We start from the raw sequence: 23,885 nt of genomic DNA, 5'->3' as shown, positions 1-23,885 counted from the left end.
TGGAGCAGGAATCCAACCTACAGCAGGGAGGCGAGGAGCGACCCGGACCCGACCACCACCACGAGCCCGAAAACCTGGAAAGGGCTCCAACAGAGCTTAATCCTTTTGATATCTGAGATATCTGGGATAAGTGAATTTTCCTCTGGAGAGGAGTGTGAAAGCCGCAAGGCTAAAGTCATTGAATGTAAATCAAGGATATTAGACTGCCCTAACTCTAAAATATTTAGAATTGAACCTGAACTTAGACGTCACACGGCTAGAGATAGAAATTGCCCGATATACATCAGAAAAGAAACACAGACGAGACAAACTACAGACTACGGACAAACTGACAAACAAACATGAAATACAAAATCCTGAAAGTCAACTTTGACAGAGGACGAGGGGCAACTCTACTGATGACAAGGAAAATCAGGGAAGAAGACATAGACATAGTATTAATTCAGGAACCATATAACAAACACACCGAAATAGACGAATACGTAACACATAATTGTAAGCCACAAACGAAAACACAAATATTAACAAAGAAAACGTTAAACATATCCACCAGACAGGATCTAACTGACAGAAATTATACAACGGTGGAGATTACAGAAGCGAAAGACAGTAGAAACAACATAATACTTACATCAATATATGACGAACCAGGGGGAATTGATAACAAAAAACTAAACGAATACTCACGGAAAACAGGAAACAAACTTCGAAAACACATACTACCAGGTGACTTGAACGCTCACAATCAAACCTGGGGAGGGCATAATACAGACAGGCGAGGAGAAAAATTACTAGAATGGGCAATGACAAACCGCTATCATATCCAAAACGATGAGAAACTAGGACCGACATTTAGTGGACCTAGAGGTTCGAGCTACATAGACCTGACAATGACCAAAGATATACTGATACAAAACTGGAAAATACTGGACGACGATCCACTTAGCCTACACAAAAACATCACATATGAGACAAATATAACTAATAAACAGAAAATAATTAAGACATATGACTTCCAAAACACAAACTGGAACAAATTCAAAAAGGCTCTGAAAAAACAAATACAACAAGGACTATCACGAACAAACAAAACATCGAACAAAAAACCAAAAAGAAAGAATCAAACGAACAGAACGACTGGTGGACAAATGAGTTGCAAACTGACCGACAAAACTTACGCCAACTAAGACGTACAGCTCAACAAGAACAGGATACAAGTCAAAAAACACAATTATGGAATGATTACAAACAACAGAAAAATGACTACAAGAGGAAGGTCAAAACACCTACAAGCCCAAATTAAAGATATAAATTACCATATTTCCTGGGATAGATTAAGGAAATATATCAACAAAAAACGTAGCAAACCAAATACGAACATCAGAAAAGAAGATGGAACACAATTAATGACGATGACTAATATTCTTACCTTATAGACAAATATTTCCCACAAGATAGAGAAACAGAGGATACTGAAAGTATGAGACAGTACAGAAATAGGGAAAGCGTATAAAATGAGAAGACCGAACAAGTTATTAATAGGGAATAAATTGGAGCCATAATTGCACGATTGAAAAATGGGAAAAGCATAGCAAACGACCAAATACCCAATGAAGCAATGAGTCAGATCTTCGAAAGAGTAGGTGATACCATAATAGACATTATACCTTTCGAAGGCTTTCGACTGTGTTGATCATCGGAAGCTTTTGGAAGTACTCGATAATTGTGGAATCAGAGATAGTCAACTCAAACTCATAGAGAGCTATTTGAAGTCCAGAAAACAACGGGTAGTTCTGGAGGCTGATGGTGAAACCTTTGTCTCGGATGAAATTGAAACAATTTTAGGACTCCCTCAGGGTAGTATTGTTGGTCCTCTATTGTTCATAATTTATGTTAATTCTCTACCTAAGGCGATCAAAAGTGAATGTGAACCTCTAATTGAGAGGATGATGAAGAGTATACCCTCATCTCGGACTGAAGTAAAATCACCAGCTGTTTTGACTAAAAGCATTGAAACAAATCATGCTCTTTCAGTTAAGTCTACAATGCCGTCCCGGGATACTACCTCAATGAGATTATTTGCAGATGATACAAATATTTTGACCCGATCGTCATGTATTCCATACGCTGTTGATGTTTGCAATATTGTGGTTAACTCGGTAAAAACTTGGTTATGTAATTATAATCTTGTCCTAAACATTGAGAAGACTAAATGTATGATTTTTCATAGTGATAATTCCAAATTAGATTTTCCTGAAACTGTGGATATTCTTGATAGCTGTGTTGTGGTTGAAGATAATGTGAAATTTTTGGGTATAGTTCTTGACAGTCAATTAAAGTGGGGACCTCATACAGAACAACTTAAGACCAGATTAAGCTCTGCATGTTACACATTATTTATGTTAAGAGGTCAAGTGAATTTCGATGTGCTCAAACTTGTCTATTTTGCAAATTTTCATTCCATACTTTCATATGGAATAATTTTTTGGGGAAGTTCATCAAATGTGGAAAATATTTTCGTTGTTCAAAAAAGGGCATTGCGTACTATGTTACGTTTGAGTTATAGAGAATCATGTAGAGGAAATTTTGAAAAAAATAATATACTCACTGTCTATGGATTATATGTATATAGGCTCTTACTTTTTTTTAGAAAACAAATTCATTATTTTGAGGATTACAAAAATGTTAATAACACCAGAAGAATGTTTCCTTATAATGTACCTATTCAAAGGACAATACTAAGGGAGAGAACTGTTGAATGTATGGCAATATCTATGTACAATGCTCTACCAAAAACTATTAGAATGATCACTTGCGATAAGGATTTTAAGAAATCTTTATATTGTTTTATTTTGAAATCAGAGCCATACAGTTTATCTGAATTCATTTCGTACTGTAGGAGATAGGTATGTTAATATTTTGTCTGTTTGATTCCTGTTCAATATGTTTTTTGACTTATTCCATCTTTATATCTTATTTGGTGTAATTTCTTGGAATTAATAAACATATTATGACTTTAGCCTTGCGGCTTTCACACTCCTCTCCAGAGGAAAATTCACTTATCCCAGATATCTCAGATATCAAAAGGATTAAGCTCTGTTGGAGCCCTTCCCAGGTTATCGGGCTCGTGGTGTCGGTCGGGTTCGGGTCGCTCCTCGGCTCCCTGCTGTAGGTTGGATTCCTGCTCCGTCCGCACTTCCTGTCGGAGCAGACGGTGTTCCTCTGAATTTCCCATGTACTTGCGTACAGTTCTCGCCGTTCCCAGCAGTACCGCCTTCTGCATCACTCTATAGATATTTTCGTCCAGCTGAAGTTTCCTCAAGTTCTCTAGTAGTTTCTTCGGTATCAGGCCTGTAGATGATATGACAATAGGGATGGTCTTGACATCTTTCAGCTTCCACTGTCTCCTGGTTTGCTCCTCGAGATCTCTGTACTTTGAAATTTTTTCAGTGTGCCTATCTAGAAGATTGTTATTATTTGGAATCGCCACATCGATGAAAAGTGCTGTGTCCTCATCCTTATTGAGCAATATGAGGTCTGGTCTATTGTGGGTTATTTTCCGGTCTGTGAGAACCGTGCGATCCCAATAGAGCTTGTGATGTTCATTTTCCAATACAGCATCCGGATGGTAATTGTAATAAGAAACCTTTTTCGAACTTAGAAGTTGGTGTTTTAGTGCCAATTCTTGGTGAAGAATCTTCGCAACGGCATCATGTCTATTTTTGTACTCCGTGCCCGCGAACTTCTGACATCCCCCGGTGATGTGCTGGATAGTTTCATGTGTCGCACAGCCATAACGACAGCTATCATCCGCCACTGAGGCATCCTTGGCGATATATTTCATGTAGTTCCTTGTTGGAATCACCTGATCCTGGATGGCAAGCATGAAGCCCTCTGTCTCAGGAAACAACCTTCCGGAAGTCAACCAGTAGTTCGACGCAGATATGTCGACGTAATCATGGTTGTTAAAAATTCAGCCCCTTCTCAACGACGCCACTGGCAGTTCTCAAGGATGTTCCACTCGACAGCATCGACGGCGCAGCCCCCTCTACAAGATGTCAGATGTCCAGTTTCCGTTGAAGCCATTTTTAATTCATTCTCTTTGTTAGCTCTGTAGTAGTAACGTCTCTTAGCTTTCATAGTGCTTTTCTAACCTCTCATTTTCACGCTCACCTCTTCTAGTTATTAATTTTCAAGTCATCTCGCATCAATCCTGGTGCTAAATTGTTCATCTCTTAAGGTAAAGTACTCTCAGACTGCTCAACATCATACATTACACCATTTTCATGATAATTTCATTATACTGAAATTAGTCCACGTGCAAGAGATTCAGAATCTAGAAATAGATTCCGAATCCTTGCGAGCACTGCTCAATTGAAATGTCTACTCAACTCAAATCGAACTATTGTCCTCTCAAAACTATATATTTTATCATATTTCATAATTTATATAGATTTTCAGACTTCTCTAGATCATCTCACATGAAAATGGGTATGTAGCACCAGGATTGAAACTTCTCAAGTTCATCTTCATAGAATTGATATCTGATTCATTGTCTTCTCGTAATATTCTTTATTATTAGAATCAGTTTTATCATTTTTATAACAACTCTTATGATCACCTCTTATACATATGACTAATTCATTGGTGTTGAGTTTCAGATGAATGAATCCTCATATTCTCCAGGGTGGACCCTGGATGTAGCTGTTATTCTCAGAAAAGGATGTGAACACCTCAACGTTAGTTAAACGATCAATGACATTGCTCGATACACCTCGACCTAGGCTCCACCCTGGAAAGTCTGCACGAACACTCATGTCTACTCACTTGGTATGGTCTACTCTTTATAATATGTACTCTCATTGTTTCTCTTCTATATTCATTCATCGGACTCAACATGCATGTTAGTTTTCTCAGCCTTCAGCACATCTCAAAATCTACGATTAGAGATTTATTCAACTCAGTACTCTCATGACTTCTCTTAATTTATCAATTGTTTCTTCTATTTTTCTGATGAACGTTCTAATCGTGCTTACTTGTAAGCAGTTCGTCTCTGTAAATGCTGAATACATTGATAGATTTTTGCTCTCTTCAAGATCATCTCAATGTATATGAATTATACTTTGTTCTTCTCATATTAATTATGATTGTCCTTTTCATTTAATTAATTATTATCGAACTTCTCATTTAATTAGAATTGATTGCCCTTTTCATATTATTTTTAATATTCGAGTGCTTCTCAAATTCATTAATTCTGTGCTTCTCATTTAACTTGTGCTACTCTTGTTCTGCTCATATTTACATTAACATTATTGATCTACTCAAATTTAATGTATCGATTTCTCGTTGATGATCAGACTTAGACATTGCAGTTTCACCTCGGGCCTATTTCTCTGTACTCTCGCGTCTTCTCTTTAAAATTCAATATTCTAACCTTCGCGTTTTCTGATAGAAAAAGGAGGCTCTCGCAATCAATTTTCAATTGATTGCCCTATCACTGTGTAACCGTTGTGTTGATATTGAATTTATTGAACTCCTCAACGTCTAAGTCTGACATCAAGTGACTTCTCATTTGAACTGCTCTGGACCATCTCTTGTTTTTAATTGGATATTGTCTCTCTGAGTTTATAGATGTTGTTAATATTAGTTGCTTTTTACTGTATTAGCTTCATGCAGGTGACATATTCATTTTATGGTTGTGAATGATTCTTAATAAATGTTTTTATACCATCTCCAACTCAATTATCTTTTAATACAGTCCACTACTCTTTAATTAAAAATCATAACACCCTCGATTTTTTAACATTTGGTCCTTCGAGCCGGATGATTGAGTTGGAATTTCATCATCTTCACTAATCATATTTCTCTGTTCATCTCTTAAGCATCAATAATGGCCTCCTCGAAAAAAGAACTTCTCAAAGACCAGCTCAAAGACCAGCTCACAGACCCCCTCAAAGACTCGACCGCCTCTGATCAGCGGAAAGAAGGATCATCTGACCACCTCATGCCGTCTCAAGACGAAGCCTCCTCAATCGACCCTCCGAAAGAGGGACCAAGGACCCGCTCAAGATCACGCCTGGTGACGCCAGGCTTAATGATCAAAATGGCCACTCAATTGAACCGCCTCAAGATCATGAAAGACATCTCGGCTGGGCTCGTTGACGAGCCCAGTGAATGGACCACCTCAAAGTTGGAAAGTCTTCAAGAACGCCTCGACGAACAACATAAAGGGTTCTTGAAAACCCACGCTCATTTTGAGAGCGCATGGCCGGAGTCTCAAATAGAACATCCATACTTCTCGAACGACGTGTTCGTCGAAGAAGAATTCCTGTACGCCTCATCGTCTTCTCGAATCCGTCATCTCAAGGAAGAACTCGAGCCCCCTCAACCGTCATCTCAACCGTCATCTCAACCGACTGCTTCGTCGACGTCCGCTCAGCCACGCCTCCCTGATATACCTCTTCCAGTCTTCTCAGGCGACTACTCCAGTTGGCCAGGATTCAAGGACCTCTTCCAGTCCCTTGTAATCCAGAACACCTCCATATCTGATGTCGAACGCCTCCACTACTTACGATCGTCTCTTCAGTCAACTCCTCTCAAGCTAATTTCTGGCTTAGCCCTCACTGGCGCCTCGTTCCCCATAGCATGGGATAGCCTCCTCTCTCAATATGAGAACAAACGTCTTCTCTTGGCAGCTCTTTGCGATAAGATATTCTCAACGCCTCACTGTTCTCCTCAAAAAAATCCTCGTCTTTATTACAAGACACTCCTCACCAACCTTGTAGAAGCTCTACAAGGTTTGACCGCTCTCGGCCAGTCACTGGATTCATGCGACTTCCTGCTGGTCTATGTCATCACGAAACATCTCGACCGCTCAACTCGCGAAAAGTGGGAATCCCAACTGGGATCCTCCACCGAATCGCCTCCTCTCACCAAACTTATGGACTTCCTCCAGGCCCATACCCGCTCTTTGGAGTGGCTGGAAGAACCTGAAGACTCCTCAAAAACGCCCGCCTCACGACCTAAAACGTCGTACTCGCACGCTGCCGCCTCCACTGCCACCTCATCCAAAGTCTCCTCGTCAAAGGTCTGCTCAAAGCCCGTCTCGGGTGTAGTGCCTCCTCGTGTTGTGGCGAAAACCGCCGCAAAGTCTCCTCAACGACCAGTTCGCCCCAATGGATTGCCCTCTTACAATTGTGACGACTGCGGTGACGAACACTTCATCGCCACTTGTCCTCGCTACCACAGCCGTCATCCATCGGAAAGACACGAAGTTGTTCATCGAAGACAGTTGTGCTACAATTGTCTTGGCCGTCACAATGTCCGCTCATGTAGGTCTCATCAAACATGCCGGTTGTGCTCTGATCGACATCACTCCTCACTCCATGACCACATCATCATGGTCTCCTCCGCCAGAACTCCTCAAGCCTCCTCAGCCAGAACCCCTCAAGCCTCCTCGTCTAGGCCTACTTCTAAGCCCAGTGAAGCTAAGCCAGCCACCTCAAAAAGGGCCTGAAAATTTCGGGCAGTCGTCAAAACTTCTCCAAGACAACTCACCTTTCTCTCGACCGCTCTAGCTCACGTTCTCACTCCAGTCACCTCGCACCAAGCAAGACTTCTCATCGACTCAGGATCGGAACTCTCGTTCATCTCTGAAGACTTCTCAAGACAGCTCAGCCTTCCTCGAAGCCAATCCAAAGTCACCATCGTTGGAATTGGTGGAGCCACCTCAAGATCAAGAGGATCAGTATTGATCACACTGAAATCTCTTCACAATCACAAAACCGTGAATATAAATGCTCATATCTTGTCATCTCCATTTACTAATTTACCATCTTTCAATTGTTGCACACGACCACGTTTGCCACACCTCGACAATTTGAAGCTCGCCGATCCAGAGTTCTACACCTCAAGGCCAATCGACATCATATTGGGTGCTGATGTCTATGGTTCCATCATTCTTCCTCAACTCCGACAAGGGCCAGATGGGTCAACTCCAACAGCTCAGCTCTCGATCTTTGGATGGTTGGTCCTAGGTCCAATATGCCCTCATCAAGAAGTCTGCTCAAGTGTGTCTCCTCAATACCATGCCACTCAAGAATCTGACCTTCAAAGCCTTCTCGAAAAGTTCTGGGAACAAGAAGAAGTCAAGTCCACCTCCGTAAGTCACCTCACTGCTGACGAGCAGGAATGTGAAGACCACTTCAAGACCACTCACTCTCGACTTCCTTCTGGACGATACATGGTAAGACTCCCATTAAAATCATCATCTAATCTTTTGGGATCTTCCAGACAACGTGCCTTCCGATGCCTCCAAGGACAATTTCGCAAGTTCGAGGGAAACCAAGAATATTGCCAGCTCTACAAGGACTTCCTCACTGAATATGAACAACTCGAGCACATGAAGAAGGCTCCCTCAGACATCTCGCATCCCAGATACTATTTGCCGCATCATGGAATTCTCAAGCCAGACAGCTCCTCCACCAAATTGCGAGTAGTGTTCAATGGTTCCAGTCCCACCTCAACCGGCCTCTCACTGAACGACATCATGCACACAGGAGCGAAACTTCAGTTAGATGTGATTGATGTATTGTTCTGGACGATTGGGATCTCCAATGCATTCTCTGGCGAACCTCAGAAGATGAGATAGCGACGTACCACCTCACCACCGTCACCTATGGAACCAAGGCTGCTCCTTTCTTGGCCATTCGAGTCCTCCTCCAACTCATCGAAGATGAAGGTCACAAGTTTCCACTCGCCATTCCACCACTCACCAAAGGTCGCTATGTTGATGATATCTATGGTGGTGCAGACACGAAAGAAGAACTCTCAGAAATCGCTATCGACCTGAAAAATCTCTGCATGGCGGGCGGCCTCCCCTTAGCAAAGTGGCAATCGAACTCTCCAAGTACGCTCAAGATGGTAACCGAGGAAGAAATGATACCATCGCCGATCTCATTTGACGACTGTCCTACTTCAACGAAACTTCTAGGCCTCCTCTGGTATCCTCAAGAGGATTACTTCTCGTTCAAGATCAACTCAAGCTCATCTGGGTCTGTGGTAACTAAACGTACTATGTTATCTCATATCGCTCAACTCTTTGATCCACTTGGTTTAGTATCCCCTGTCACGATCAGGGCCAAAATGTTGTTGCAGGAACTTTGGCTCCAGAAACTGTCATGGGACGAACCACTGTCACCTCAACTCACAGAAAGATGGTGTACCATCAGAGAAGATCTCAAATCACTGGCCAGTGTACGTGCTCCTCGACCTCACAAAACCAGGTCATCGCCGAACTCCTCTTGAAAGAAGGTACTAACTGGTGCTTCAACCCACCGGCAGCTCCTCACATGGGAGGAAAATGGGAAGCAGCAGTGAAATCTTTCAAATATCACCTCGCCCGGGCTACCAAGGATCAGCCATTCACCATGGAAGAGCTGATCACACTCCTCACACAGATCGAAGCCATCCTCAATTCTAGACCTCTCGAACCGCTCAGCGATGATCCTGAAGACTGCTCCGCTCTCACACCAGGCCACTTCTTAATAGGTACAGCTCTGAACACCGTACCTGAGCCATCTCTCGAAGACCTCTCGACTTCTCGACTGTCAAGATGGCAGTTAATTCAGCAACGCACCCAGCAGTTCTGGTCCAAATGGTCAACTCAATTTCTACAACGTCAACTGTCCATCTCAAAGTGGCACCATCCAGCCCATGACATAAAGGTTGGGTCACTAGTACTCCTCACCGATGAAAGATTACCTCCATGCAAGTGGCCATTAGGGCGAGTAATGGCTGTGCACCCAGGGACAGACGGCCTTGTTCGTGTCGTCGCTCTCAAGACCTCCACGTCCACTCTAACCAGACCGATCTCGAAGTTGGCAATCCTGCCAGTGTCCACTCCAGACGAAGCAAGAAAGAATTTCAACCCCTCAAGTCTTCTCGATAACTAACGCTGTTAGTTATGGCGGGCGGAATGTTAAAAATTCAGCCCCTTCTCAACGACGCCACTGGCAGTTCTCAAGGATGTTCCACTCGACAGCATCGACGGCGCAGCCCCCTCTACAAGATGTCAGATGTCCAGTTTCCGTTGAAGCCATTTTTAATTCATTCTCTTTGTTAGCTCTGTAGTAGTAACGTCTCTTAGCTTTCATAGTGCTTTTCTAACCTCTCATTTTCACGCTCACCTCTTCTAGTTATTAATTTTCAAGTCATCTCGCATCAATCCTGGTGCTAAATTGTTCATCTCTTAAGGTAAAGTACTCTCAGACTGCTCAACATCATACATTACACCATTTTCATGATAATTTCATTATACTGAAATTAGTCCACGTGCAAGAGATTCAGAATCTAGAAATAGATTCCGAATCCTTGCGAGCACTGCTCAATTGAAATGTCTACTCAACTCAAATCGAACTATTGTCCTCTCAAAACTATATATTTTATCATATTTCATAATTTATATAGATTTTCAGACTTCTCTAGATCATCTCACATGAAAATGGGTATGTAGCACCAGGATTGAAACTTCTCAAGTTCATCTTCATAGAATTGATATCTGATTCATTGTCTTCTCGTAATATTCTTTATTATTAGAATCAGTTTTATCATTTTTATAACAACTCTTATGATCACCTCTTATACATATGACTAATTCATTGGTGTTGAGTTTCAGATGAATGAATCCTCATATTCTCCAGGGTGGACCCTGGATGTAGCTGTTATTCTCAGAAAAGGATGTGAACACCTCAACGTTAGTTAAACGATCAATGACATTGCTCGATACACCTCGACCTAGGCTCCACCCTGGAAAGTCTGCACGAACACTCATGTCTACTCACTTGGTATGGTCTACTCTTTATAATATGTACTCTCATTGTTTCTCTTCTATATTCATTCATCGGACTCAACATGCATGTTAGTTTTCTCAGCCTTCAGCACATCTCAAAATCTACGATTAGAGATTTATTCAACTCAGTACTCTCATGACTTCTCTTAATTTATCAATTGTTTCTTCTATTTTTCTGATGAACGTTCTAATCGTGCTTACTTGTAAGCAGTTCGTCTCTGTAAATGCTGAATACATTGATAGATTTTTGCTCTCTTCAAGATCATCTCAATGTATATGAATTATACTTTGTTCTTCTCATATTAATTATGATTGTCCTTTTCATTTAATTAATTATTATCGAACTTCTCATTTAATTAGAATTGATTGCCCTTTTCATATTATTTTTAATATTCGAGTGCTTCTCAAATTCATTAATTCTGTGCTTCTCATTTAACTTGTGCTACTCTTGTTCTGCTCATATTTACATTAACATTATTGATCTACTCAAATTTAATGTATCGATTTCTCGTTGATGATCAGACTTAGACATTGCAGTTTCACCTCGGGCCTATTTCTCTGTACTCTCGCGTCTTCTCTTTAAAATTCAATATTCTAACCTTCGCGTTTTCTGATAGAAAAAGGAGGCTCTCGCAATCAATTTTCAATTGATTGCCCTATCACTGTGTAACCGTTGTGTTGATATTGAATTTATTGAACTCCTCAACGTCTAAGTCTGACATCAAGTGACTTCTCATTTGAACTCATTTGACCATCTCTTGTTTTTAATTGGATATTGTCTCTCTGAGTTTATAGATGTTGTTAATATTAGTTGCTTTTTACTGTATTAGCTTCATGCAGGTGACATATTCATTTTATGGTTGTGAATGATTCTTAATAAATGTTTTTATACCATCTCCAACTCAATTATCTTTTAATACAGTCCACTACTCTTTAATTAAAAATCATAACACCCTCGATTTTTTAACAATGGTTGACCTCGTTCTGGTGCCTCCCATGCAAAGGTTTGCCAATCAGTTTCTGCATTTTACTTTCTGCAGAGTGTATTATTATTATTATTATTATTATTATTATTATTATTTAACAACTGGGGTGTAAGGGGGAAGGATGCGTTTTGAAGCCTCTCCACACAAATGCCAACCTCACCTTCTCGCGGTGCACCCTATTCTTACTAACGAGGCTCTGGCGACCGAACATGAGCATTTATCTCTGTTTCCCACGATCACCTAGCCCAAAAATTGGCTTGAGCAGGAAATGGCATTCTGCGTTGCTTAAGTTACGTCTCAGACCTTGTCGTCTCAGGTTACCTGTGCCACAAGATAATCTAGTCGCAACCGCAACCAAAGTTGCACTGACAGCGTTACCAATGCAGCTTTAAAACACCTTCTAACGCAGCTCCTACAAAAAGATGGATCAGTCGAACAGGAAAAAACTTGTATCCGGAGGTAAAATACCCTCCCATTCGGATCTCCGGGGGAGGGTGCCTGAGCGAGTGAATCATCGTACAACAACCAATGAAAAGCACATAGCTTTTGCAGCATGGAACGTTAGAACCTTGCTAGACAACAGCAAGGCCGACCGATCAGAGAGGCGTACTGCCCTAATCGATAAGGAACTGCAACGAACATCCATTGCAATAGTTGCCTTAAGCGAGACACGCTTCTCGGAGGAAGGTAGCTTGGTAGAACATGCTTATACTTTTTTCTGGAAGGGCTTGCCAGAAGGCCAAATCAGACAACATGGTGTAGGCTTTGCCATTAGAAACGACCTGGCCGCCAAATTAACCGAAAATCCAGTTGGCATCTCAGAACGTTTAATGACTCTACGCTTTCCTGCAGCAAACAACACGTTTGTGAACATCATTGCAGTATACGCACCCACTTTGAACTCCTCTGACAACTCAAAGGACACTTTCTACGAATCACTAGTTGCTACATTAAGTAAAATCCCAAAACGGGAACGAATTATCCTCCTTGGATACTTCAACGCCAGAGTGGGCAGATGTCAAGACACAGAACTATGGCTGGGAATAATAGGGAAACACGGCACAGATAGCATTAATTCGAACGGAGAACGTCTGCTGGCTCTTTGTGCAGAACAAAATCTTTGTATAACGAACACCTTCTTCATTACGAGACCCAATCCAAGGAGGACCTGGCGCCACCCGCGCTCAGGGCATTGGCATACTCTCGACTATGTGATCGTGAGAAGAAAAGATCTCAAAGAGGTGTTGGTCACTGAACCCAGAGCAGATCTGGAGTGCTGGACTGATCATAGGCTGGTAATCTCGAGAATGAAGATCTCAATGCTCCCAAAATACCAACGCAGGCCAAAGTTACTAAGAGAGCGCCTTCAAATCTCCAAACTACAAAACCCTTCTACAAAGGAAAGCTTCACAGCTGCCGTCAAAGATAGCCTAACACCACCGGATTATGACGAAGACATTGAGAGTCATTGGCTTCGCTTCAAATCATCTCTTACAAATTCAGCGAAAGAAATACTGGGCACAGAACGCTCCCGAAAATCCCCAGACTGGTTCGCCGAGAAAGAAACTCATATCGCACCCCTTCTGGAGGCAAAACACAAAGCGATGAAAACAGCAATTAACAAGCCTAGCGATGTTGCAGCCCAAAAATGTTTTACTAACATAAAACGCGAGGTCCGTCAAGAAATAAGAAGAATCAAGGACAGCTGCTGGAACGAAAAAGCTAGGGAAATACAAGCTTACGCCGATAACCATGATTACAGGCGTTTTTTCGAAGCTATTAAAACTGTTTATGGTCCAAGCAGAAAAGCAAACTTTCCTATAAGAGATACTGATGGAGCTATTCTTACTGATGATAGAAAAATTCTCGAAAGATGGAAGGGGCATTACTCACAGGTCTTGAATCAAAATAACGACTCGGATTTGTCCATTTTAGACCTTCTCCCCGCGTATAGTCCGATGACATCCCTTGATGACGAAATCTCAATGTCGGAAATCATAAGTGCGATTAAAAATATAAAAGATGATAAGTCACCTGGTCTAGACGGCATTCCAGCGGAGATATTCAAGGCCTTGGATGAAGACATTGTCAATAGTCTCCTAACACTATTCCGCAAGATCTGGGAACAGGGAGATGTGCCACAAGATTTCAGAGACGCTTTAGTTATCAACCTCTATAAGAACAAAGGCGATACGTCGGATAGCAACAACTACAGGGGCATATCGTTGCTTAGTGTGGCCGGTAAAATTCTCTCGAAGATTATGGCTAATCGTCTGGTTTCACTCTTGGACAAGCTATTGCCTGAATCCCAGTGCGGCTTTAGACCAAATCGAGGTACGGTGGACCTAATTTTCACACTGCGACAGCTGCAAGAGAAGGCCCGTGAACAACAATCAACACACAGCCTACATCGATCTAAGTAAGGCGTTTGATTCGGTGAATCGGAGAGCGCTATGGAAAATCATGGCACGTCTTGAAGTCCCCGAAAAATTCTTAGCAGTGTGTGAAAGCCTTCAAACCAACAACACCGCTAGAATACAGCATAATGGTTCTACAACCGACCATTTCTCAACCAACTCTGGAATAAAACAAGGCTTCGTATAAGCGCCTTTACTGTTCAATATTTTCGCCATAGCTGTGTCGATGATTGCTGACATGAGTATGCCTGTAAGAGGTGTTGGGATAAGATTCAGATTTGATGGAGGCCTGTTCAACCTGAAGCGCCTCAGAGCAAAAACCAGTACCAAGTTTATCACTGAACTTCAATATGCAGACGACTGTTCACTTATCGCTAGCATCTCGGAGGATCTACAGATAATGTTGGACACCTATAAACATATACCGGGTGTTTCAGAGCTTTTAGGCCAGCAAATATCTCAGTTACCTGCGGAAAAAAAAATTGAAAAAAATACTTGTCGTAGGAGACCATATGCTCTTTCATGCAGCATAGCAAAATCCACCCCCTGACAAACAACCCCCGAGAAACCACCCCTAACTTTTGTTTTTCAAATGGCACCCCCATGTTTGTTGTGCTTCAACTTACAGTTTTTTTCATTTCTCATTCAATGATATATCATGGTAGCTAGAATGGCATGCAGAATTATGGAAAATAAAAATACAAATGAAATACGAATTTATACGCTCAGCTGTATTGTTACTGCAACATTATACTAAAGAAAATGTTCAAAATGTTGGCCAGCACTTGCCACACAAAAAGTTCTAACATTTTATTGACTCTTTTTTTTCAACATCCACTTTTTCTTGTCTCTACAATGTGGACTAATTCGATCAGTCCAATTAACAGTACCCACTAACGAATTCAATTTTATCGAGTGACTATCTTTACAACTACATATTATGATATATCATTGATTGAGAATTAAAAAGAGCTGTCAGTTGAAGCCAAACAAACATGGGGGTGCCATTTGAAAAACAAAAGTTAGGGGTGGTTTCTCGGGGGTTGTTTGTCAGGGGGTGGATTTTGCTATGCTGCATGAAAGAGCGTATGGTCTCCTACGACAAGTATTTTTTTCAATTTTTTTTTTCCGCAGGTAACTGAAATATTTGCTGGCCTAAAAGCTCTGGGACACCCGGTATACGAAGCTTTAGGCCTTAGACTAAATATCGACAAAACCAAAATCCTGGTTAGTCCGTCAGAAAGCCTTCCAACAGATATCAGCCTGGAGAATGAAACTCTAGAACAGGTCGAGCAGTTCAAATACTTGGGAAGCTTCATAAATACTAGGGCTAACCTTGACACGGAAATACACAACAGTATCAATTCGGCATCACGGGCATTCTGGAAGCTAAAGGATAGAGTGTTTCAAAATCACGACCTCAATCTGAAAACCAAGACAGCTGTTTACAAGCAGTCGTCCTCCCAACGCTTCTTTACGGAAGCGAAAGCTGGACGCCGTACAGGCGACATATTAAACAGCTTGAACAAACGCAACAACGTCATCTAAGACAGATAATGCACATCAGATGGTTCCACAAAGTTTCGTCTTGCAGCGCGCGAGTTGTACAACAATTGAGACTCAAGTAACGAAAGCCCGACTCAGATGGAGCGGCCACATTCTGAGGATGCAAGACACAAGACTTCCCAAAATAGCTCTATATGGCGAATTCACTGAGGGAGCTCGGAAACCAGGAGGTCAGTACAAGCGGTTTAAGGATACACTACATCAATCCCTAAAATCAGTTAATGCCAATCATAACTGGGAACAACTAGCATTAGACAGGTCACAGTGGAGGTCTTTGGTACACAGTTATAATGGAGAATCGAGAAGGATACAGCGGCGGCCAGATCTGGTTGGTGACTATCCATGTCCTGAGTGTGGTAGGATATGTAGGTCACGGTTGGGACTCTTCAGTCACAGGAGAGCACACAGTCGCAATTAGCCCTGAAAAATTATAAGTCTGTTCGCACCTTTTTTTTTTCCTTTCTTTTTCTTTTCTTTTTGTTTTTCTTTCCCTTTTTTCGTCTTTTTGTAGATTCATTCCCGGCAACGGGACACAGCAATGAATGAATGAATTTAACAACTGTGTACATAACCGAATCTTTCCCAATGTATGGAATAATGCAAAAGTGGTATGGATACCTAAAAAGATGACCAATTAAGGTCAATAAGTTTATTACCAGCACTAGGTAGGAGCCTAGATAAAGTGCTAAATAACAGATTACAATATTAAAACAAAGTACTTGATCCAAGACAATTTGGATTCAGAGAGGGATTGTCGACAGTCGATGCAATAGACAAAGTAATAGAACAACTACAAGAAAATAAAAACATGAACAAACATCAATTACTTGTTGAGGTGGACCTACAAAATGCGTTCAACATAGCATGGACTCCTTACATCAAGTATGAGTTAGAAATTGCCAATGTACCCAGAACACTAAGGGAAATATGTGAGGATTTTATTATGAACCGTCAGAACTTGTGGTAGAGTAACCAGATCCATGACTAAAGGATGCCCCTAAGGGTCAGCCTGGGACCAACCCTATGGCTTTTGGTCATGCAGGGTTGGTTTCGAATGATGGATGGAGCGAACGAAAGGTGGAAAAACGAGGGATCCAGAAGGAAAAACATAGAGCCAAAATACATAACCGACATTGCGACGATATTAGCTTTTGCTGACGATGTTCATCGTCATTGCAGGCAATTCGTCTAAGGAAATAGAGCATAAGTGGAATTTTATATGGGAAACATGCAAGACATGGGAGAATCACACGGGAGTCAAGTACAACGAGGAAAAGACCGAAACAATGTTTATACCATTAAAAACTTAGATAAGACCACCAGCAATAAAGATACGCGGACAAACTATAGAATATAAAAATACAACAAAATATCTAGGAATAACAATAGATAGACAGTTGACATACATACAACACATGAAAAACACAAAACAGAAAATTAACAAAATGACTATTATAATAACAAACAATATAAGTAAAACATACGGACACGACAGGGAAATTATAAGACAAATAACGGACAGAGTGATGAAACCGGCTGCTCTGTACGCTTCTGAGATATGGGGTGACAGAGCAGACCGCACCCATCAGAGAAGACAGATATACAAGGACCATTACTATTAACGATTAAGAGAGCATACGCCACAACAGGAACACTGACGCTACAAAACTTGGCAGGCACGCTACCATGGTGGTTAGAGGCGAAAACAATACATGATGACTGGCAACAGAACAAGACGACAATACAAAACACAAGAACTAAGACAGTAAACAGTGGACACCCTGCACAAGCAAACGTACATAATAGAGCAGAAAATGAAGAAAGAAAGAAAGCACGCATGTTGAAATTAGGGAATGAGTGGCAATCAATCTGGGATGGTGGCGAAACTGGAAGAGAATTCTACAAATATTGTAAACACATAGGAACTGACAGACTGGTACTGACGTTTAAAGCCACGCAACTAATGACAGGACATGGAAACATGCAAGCGTACTTGGGACGATTTAACCCTTAACTGCGCGACGTAGCATATACAGGGTCATTCACGAGGAACCTCACCCATATTCATACGGGAAACTACTGAACGTATTTTCATGAAATTCAGCACTTATAAGTATTTCACGATGCTGATGAAATCTAAAATATTTTCAAGGCATGAGCACCTCCGGTTTTTCCGGAAATGACGTCAACTTCCGTTTTTCAAATTAGAACACAATTTTTTTATTGCAGAAATAGATTCCTTAGAAAATTTCAAGTTATTTTGATGTAACATTTTTCAGTTTTGGTTGGAAAATTCTCTCTGAGCGGGAAAATTCGAAAAGAGAGCTCCGCTGAAACAAGAATAACTTCGAGGTTTTTGGATGGAAAATTTTCATTTTTGGGATTTTTCAATATGTAAGATTGATGTATCCACTTTAAAAATCGAAATCGCGATTCATGATACAGGGGGTGAAAAAATCGCTTTCAAAGTTAGGGATGACAAAATCGTGAAAAATCAATTTTTTCAAATTAGAACCCCATTTTTTATGGCAGATATTGAATCTACGTTAAAAAATAATGTGCTGAATTTCATGAAACTACGTTCAGTTGTTTCCCGTATAAATATGGGTGAGGTTCCTCGTGAAAGACCCTGTATGCTACGCTAGCGTTCATGTTCGTTATTTCCGCAAAAGATTCAAATTAGAAAGGTCTGTGAAGAATACTTCACTCGAAAACTAATACTTCGATAATTCAAAAGTTTATAAATAGATGGAGGTCTAACTAATGGTAAACGTCAGTTCAAATTTCAGCGACTGCGTACAAGACAGATCATTCGAATTTGTCGGAATTTTCTGTCTTCCTGGAGTAAAATTTCGCAGTGAATTTGTGCCGAAAAATTATAGTGAAGTCAAATATGGTAAGTAGTATTACAAATTCATATTTTCGATAATATGAGTCCCAATTGAAAGTTTTCAGCGCTATTTCAATAAGCGTTGCGTTTATGCTACAATGCCCCGGTGAGCATGAAGTATTTTCATTAAAGAGTTTCATATCTGCAACTGTGCCCATTGTAGTTCCGATGAAAATATTTCACATTTTTTTCATTTTTTCAGGAGGACGCAACAAAAAACAAAATTTTGACGCAGGCCGAGATGGAATACTTTGCTGATCACTTATCAGAAATCAGTGAAGACGAACAAGAATTTTCAGAAGATGATGAAATGGACGTTCTTAAAGATTCAGAAAATATTTCACCTTGTGATATCGAAGATGAAACAGACGAGCTTTTCGATATAGACAAAATGCCAATTTTTCACCAGATCCACCCAAAGAATCTGATAACATGGAAATTTTATCACCGGAAAATCAATCAACGTCTGAAAATGTAAAAATCGATCGGATCTTACGGTCCAATCGAAAACGCAAGAACGCCGAAGAAATCAATGATGCGGAAATAGAAAGAAAAAAAAATCTGTCAAAAAAAATTCAGAAATATCTTGTCAACGCTGGAATGGAGGGAAGACAACCTGATATATGCAAGCGGAATCAGTTGCCTTCAAAGGTAACGAAACTCTTTTCGGAAAAATATGCGAGTTACAAACACCATACCAGTTTTTTTAATTCTTTTTCGATGAATATCTCATTGGACTCATAGTAGAACAATCGAATCTATTCTCGGTTCAGTTAGATCCCACCAATCCCGTATGCCTACAGAAAACTGATGTGAAAAGATATATAGGAATATGCATTCTTATATCGGTCATACATATGCCAAATATAAGAAGCTATTGGTCCAGTACAATCGGTATAGATATTATAAGAAATACCATATCATTGAAGAAATTCGAAAAGATAAAAAGGAATCTTCAATTCAATGATAATTCAAAAATGTTGCCCAGAACGCATTTGATGCATGATCGTCTCTTCAAAATTCGACCAATAATTGATCACCTTCTGAATCGCTATCAAAATGTACCCTATGAGGCATGCTTATCAATAGATGAACAAATGTGCCCAACCAAAACGAAGAGTTACTTGAAACAATACATGCCAGCAAAACCTCATAAATGGGGCTTGGAGATTTATGTGTTGGCAGGAATTTCGGGGTATTCATATAATTTCGAAATTTATAGTGGCCAAGAAAATAGAACAAATCCAAACGAGAAAGATTTGGGGGCATGTGCTAATATTGTGACAAGACTCTTAACGTAACATTCCAAACAATTCGAATTATCATATTTACTTCGATAATTATCACACCTCTCTTCCACTCCTCGCACAACTATCCCATCGCGGTGTGCAAGCATTGGCTACCATCATAAATCGTATACCTAAGTGTCCCCTTCCAGCTGAAAATGAAATGGATAAAAAAAGTCGAAGATTTAGTAAAGAATATATTTCTGAAATGGAAGGTGTACCAATTAATTTGGTATCATGGAAGGACAATAAAACAGTATCCCTCGCGTCGACATTCTGCGGGACACTTCCAAAAACGAAAATCGAGAGGTATGACAGAAATCAGAATAAAAGAGAGTGGAAATCGTGTGCCCGAAAATTGTAAAAGAATACAATAAACAAATGGGGGGAGTAAATTTGTGTGATTTTTGTAAAACCTTAACAGTAAATCATTATCGAACAAGTGTCGAAATGGGTAAAAATACTTTAGGTCTAGCACTTTGCTAAATCTCATAAGCGTCATCAGGTTCTATTATATTAACGGAAATGCTAAAATATTTAATCAATAACAACCGTCCTGAAGATAGTCCCAATTAATTTTCGGACGAAAATTAAATTTTGAGATGAAAACAGTATGCAGACAGAATTCTGGAAAAAGTAATGTTAATAATTGTTTACATGCCCTTAATTTTTCAGTTTAATTTCATACTCTGACTGAAACGTTTCTTCTATGTATATAAAATTTTGAGATCAATTGTAAACTACACTCAGAGTCACGAATCCGTATCTGTATCAAGAAGATCGAGTCGAAAGCAGTAACAATCGTATTATGCTCAATTTACGAGAACTCTCATCTGAATTCTGGTAACCCTGTTATCGCAATAGACTTCAGATCTTAAAATATAGAATAACAGGAAGGAGCATATTTCAATTTGACCGGAATAGAGAAGAAATATGGCCGACTTATATTTCCCTTTCAACAGTGGCGTAGGACAATGAAGTTTCCAAAAATCCTACTTCAATAGTCAGTTGATTCTGATTAATCAAAAAAATTAGGAAAGCACTGACGTAAAGTCAGAAGCTTTTTCACGCTCGTTCAAATTGATAATCAAAGCGGAAATTCACCCCGCCTATCACTGTTTGGATATATACTCAATGGTATTATTATAAGGTCTGAGGAAACAGAAATGTTGAAGATAATTCCACCCGAACAATTTGGATTTCGACGAGAACACTCGACTGAACTCCAATAACTACGGCTCATAGAATACGTCACCGAAGGAATGCAGACCAAACAGGCCACAGAATTAGTTCTGATGGATATCGAGAGAGCTTTTGATAGAGTAAGACCTAATCTGCAAGATGAAAAAAGCAGGATATTCGACCAAGCTATGCAAGATTATAAGGAACTATCTAAGAAATAGAAACTTTTATGTGAAGATAGATGGAGCAACCTCTCAAAGCAGACAATTGGAAGCGGGAGTGCCTCAAGGATCGGTACTTGGACCTCTGCTTTACGTAATATACGTTCATGATATCCCGAAGAATGCTAGAAATATGCTCACCTTGTACGCAGATGACACAGGAATAGCGTTCAGACATCGACGCCCAGAGATCATACACCGGAGACTGCAGGAGGCCATAGATGAATTACTCAAATGGTGCATCAAATGGAAAATCCAAATCAATGGAAGAAAGACTCAAGCAATATTACTGCAAAAGAGAAGATTGAGGATGGAAGAAAACCTTGAAGTTGATGGAGAAGAGGTTGAATGGAAAAATGAAGCAACATACCTAGGAGTGACGCTTGACAGAGGACTTACATGGAAAAACCACATCAAATGTGCTGTTGATAAAACAAAAGCCGCAATGAGTAAACTTTATCCACTCATAGGCAGAAGAAGTCATATGAATAAGAACATCAAGTTGACGATGATTAAAACTATTGCGCGACCACAACTCACATATGGATCGGCGGCATGGGGCTTCGCAGCCAAGACCTACATCAAGAGAATACAGGCCACTGAGAATAAACTCCGTAGAATGGCGATGGACGTACCCTGGTTTGTTGGGAACAAACAAATCTACAAGGACTTGGAATGGGAACCAGTTACAGAATTTATGAAGAGAAAGGCGGAAAGGATATTCGACAAAGCCAAACAACATCCAAATGAGGAACTACGAAGATTAGTCGACTACGATCCAACGGAAGAAGCTAGAAGGTCAAGAACCTACCACCGAAGACTGAGAGATCAGTTAAGGATTTAAATGTAACCAAAGAAGAGCTTAACCTATAAAAGCTATAGGCAGCATACAACTATCAATACGACTATGATCGTGTGAGAGTCCAGAAACCATAAGAGTCAACTGGTTAATAGGCAAAATGCCCGGAACCTATGAAGAAGCAGTTAAGGGTTTTTAGTGGGTCTCGAGCTCAGAGAGTGAGAATCCCCACACTGTTCTCCCTCAGCAGAGGGTGTGTTCGTCTGTTTTGCAGATTTTCCCCCTGCTACACCAAAAAAAAATAAAAAATAAGGTCTAGGACTTAACATCACCCACGCCCATTGAGTGTTATTGTCATTGGATAACCTTGTTATGTCATGAAATTCAAAAACTCTGAATATTCTTATATTCAGCTTAAAATATCACCCACCTATGAAGTATTCGATTAGTTTCAATTTACATTCCACAGGTGAGGGAAATACCACAAAGTTGCGAGTTCGCCTCCCAACAAAGTTTCACCAAAAAATTTTTTTTGTGATTAATTTATATTTCCATCTTGAATGTTTCGACAGCTCAATGTAAAAATTTTGGGCCTCAAATACCAACCAGTTTTTTTTAAATTATGTTGGAGGTTCCTACGAGATATTTGGACGGCTGCAGTAAAGAAACGGTTTGATATTTTTCGATTCTCTTTCCATATTCGTGTTAGGTATAAAAAGAAGTACAATCGGGTAACATTTCAACAATTTCTGGTGAATTTTTTTTTCGCTATGGACATGTAAAAAAAAATTGTGTTCGATTTATGGAAAAATTTTTTCACGGAAATAATTAGAAAATTGTATTCATTCAGAAAATGAAATTCAATTTGAAAACCGAAAAAAAAACACGAATATTGAAGGTTTTCCGCCATTTCGAATTTTTTTTTCGGGGTTCTTCATCTTTTATGAATTGAGCACTCAAAAAAACTCCGATGAGACCAAAAAACGTTACTTCGAGGTTCATACATAACTGTCCACATTCATTAGAATATTGCCCAAATACGATTATGCGTCGAAAACGGGGTATATGTCATAAGGCAAAAGTGATTCTCCCGGTGTCATTTACCCACCATTATGCTTGTCCAGTTTATGATGAAACACCCGGTATAGGCTCCGTTTTTTTCGATGAAATTTATCTTTATTTAGTCATTCCCTTTGAAGGAGTCAATTCAAATTATTGAAATAATGTTAACGAATACTAGCCTTATTCAGATAATCCCTACAACGCACGAATCTTTATATTAAATGAAGAGAAATATAAGGTACGCACGGAATATATACTTACGTAAAAAAATTAAAAAAAATATTCTTGATTATAGTTAATGTGCGAATTTTTTCACAGATGATGACTTCGCGGATACGTTTGGAGATGACACTTATGAAGATAGTGAGTACCTAGGTTCTTCTTCGAATTCTGAATTTGAGAAGAACTCTTCTACTCCGAAACGTAAAGAGAATTCTACAACTGTTAGAACAACTCCCAACGATGACATCAGACGTTCCTTGGAAATATCGTTGACGGACAATGAATATGGAAAATCGTCAAAGGATGATAATGATATGTTCGTTCGTAATAGTGAAGCTAAAAGAAATCCTAAAAATAAAAAGCTCTTTTGTATGTTTTGCGGAAAATTCCAAAGTAAATTCGCTA

The 23,885-nt window shown here is 40.1% G+C and overlaps 2 protein-coding genes across 2 annotated transcripts; both read left to right on the top strand.

Moving 5' to 3' along the window:
- The first annotated feature begins 5,890 nt into the window (after positions 1-5,890).
- Positions 5,891-7,516, top strand: LOC123319201. The gene has a single exon (XM_044906065.1). It carries the CDS (start codon positions 5,891-5,893, stop codon positions 7,514-7,516), a length of 1,626 nt encoding a protein of 541 aa, XP_044762000.1.
- Positions 7,517-9,215: 1,699 nt separating this feature from the next.
- Positions 9,216-9,953, top strand: LOC123319200. The gene has a single exon (XM_044906064.1). The coding sequence runs from the start codon at positions 9,216-9,218 to the stop codon at positions 9,951-9,953; it is 738 nt and encodes a 245-aa protein (XP_044761999.1).
- The last annotated feature ends 13,932 nt before the right edge of the window (positions 9,954-23,885 follow it).

The sequence above is a fragment of the Coccinella septempunctata genome, chromosome 8 (assembly GCF_907165205.1).
Source record: "Coccinella septempunctata chromosome 8, icCocSept1.1, whole genome shotgun sequence".
Taxonomy (NCBI): Eukaryota; Metazoa; Arthropoda; class Insecta; order Coleoptera; family Coccinellidae; genus Coccinella; species Coccinella septempunctata.
The sequence above is the reverse complement of the archived record's forward strand: the minus strand, read 5'-3'. Positions and strand labels throughout refer to the sequence as shown.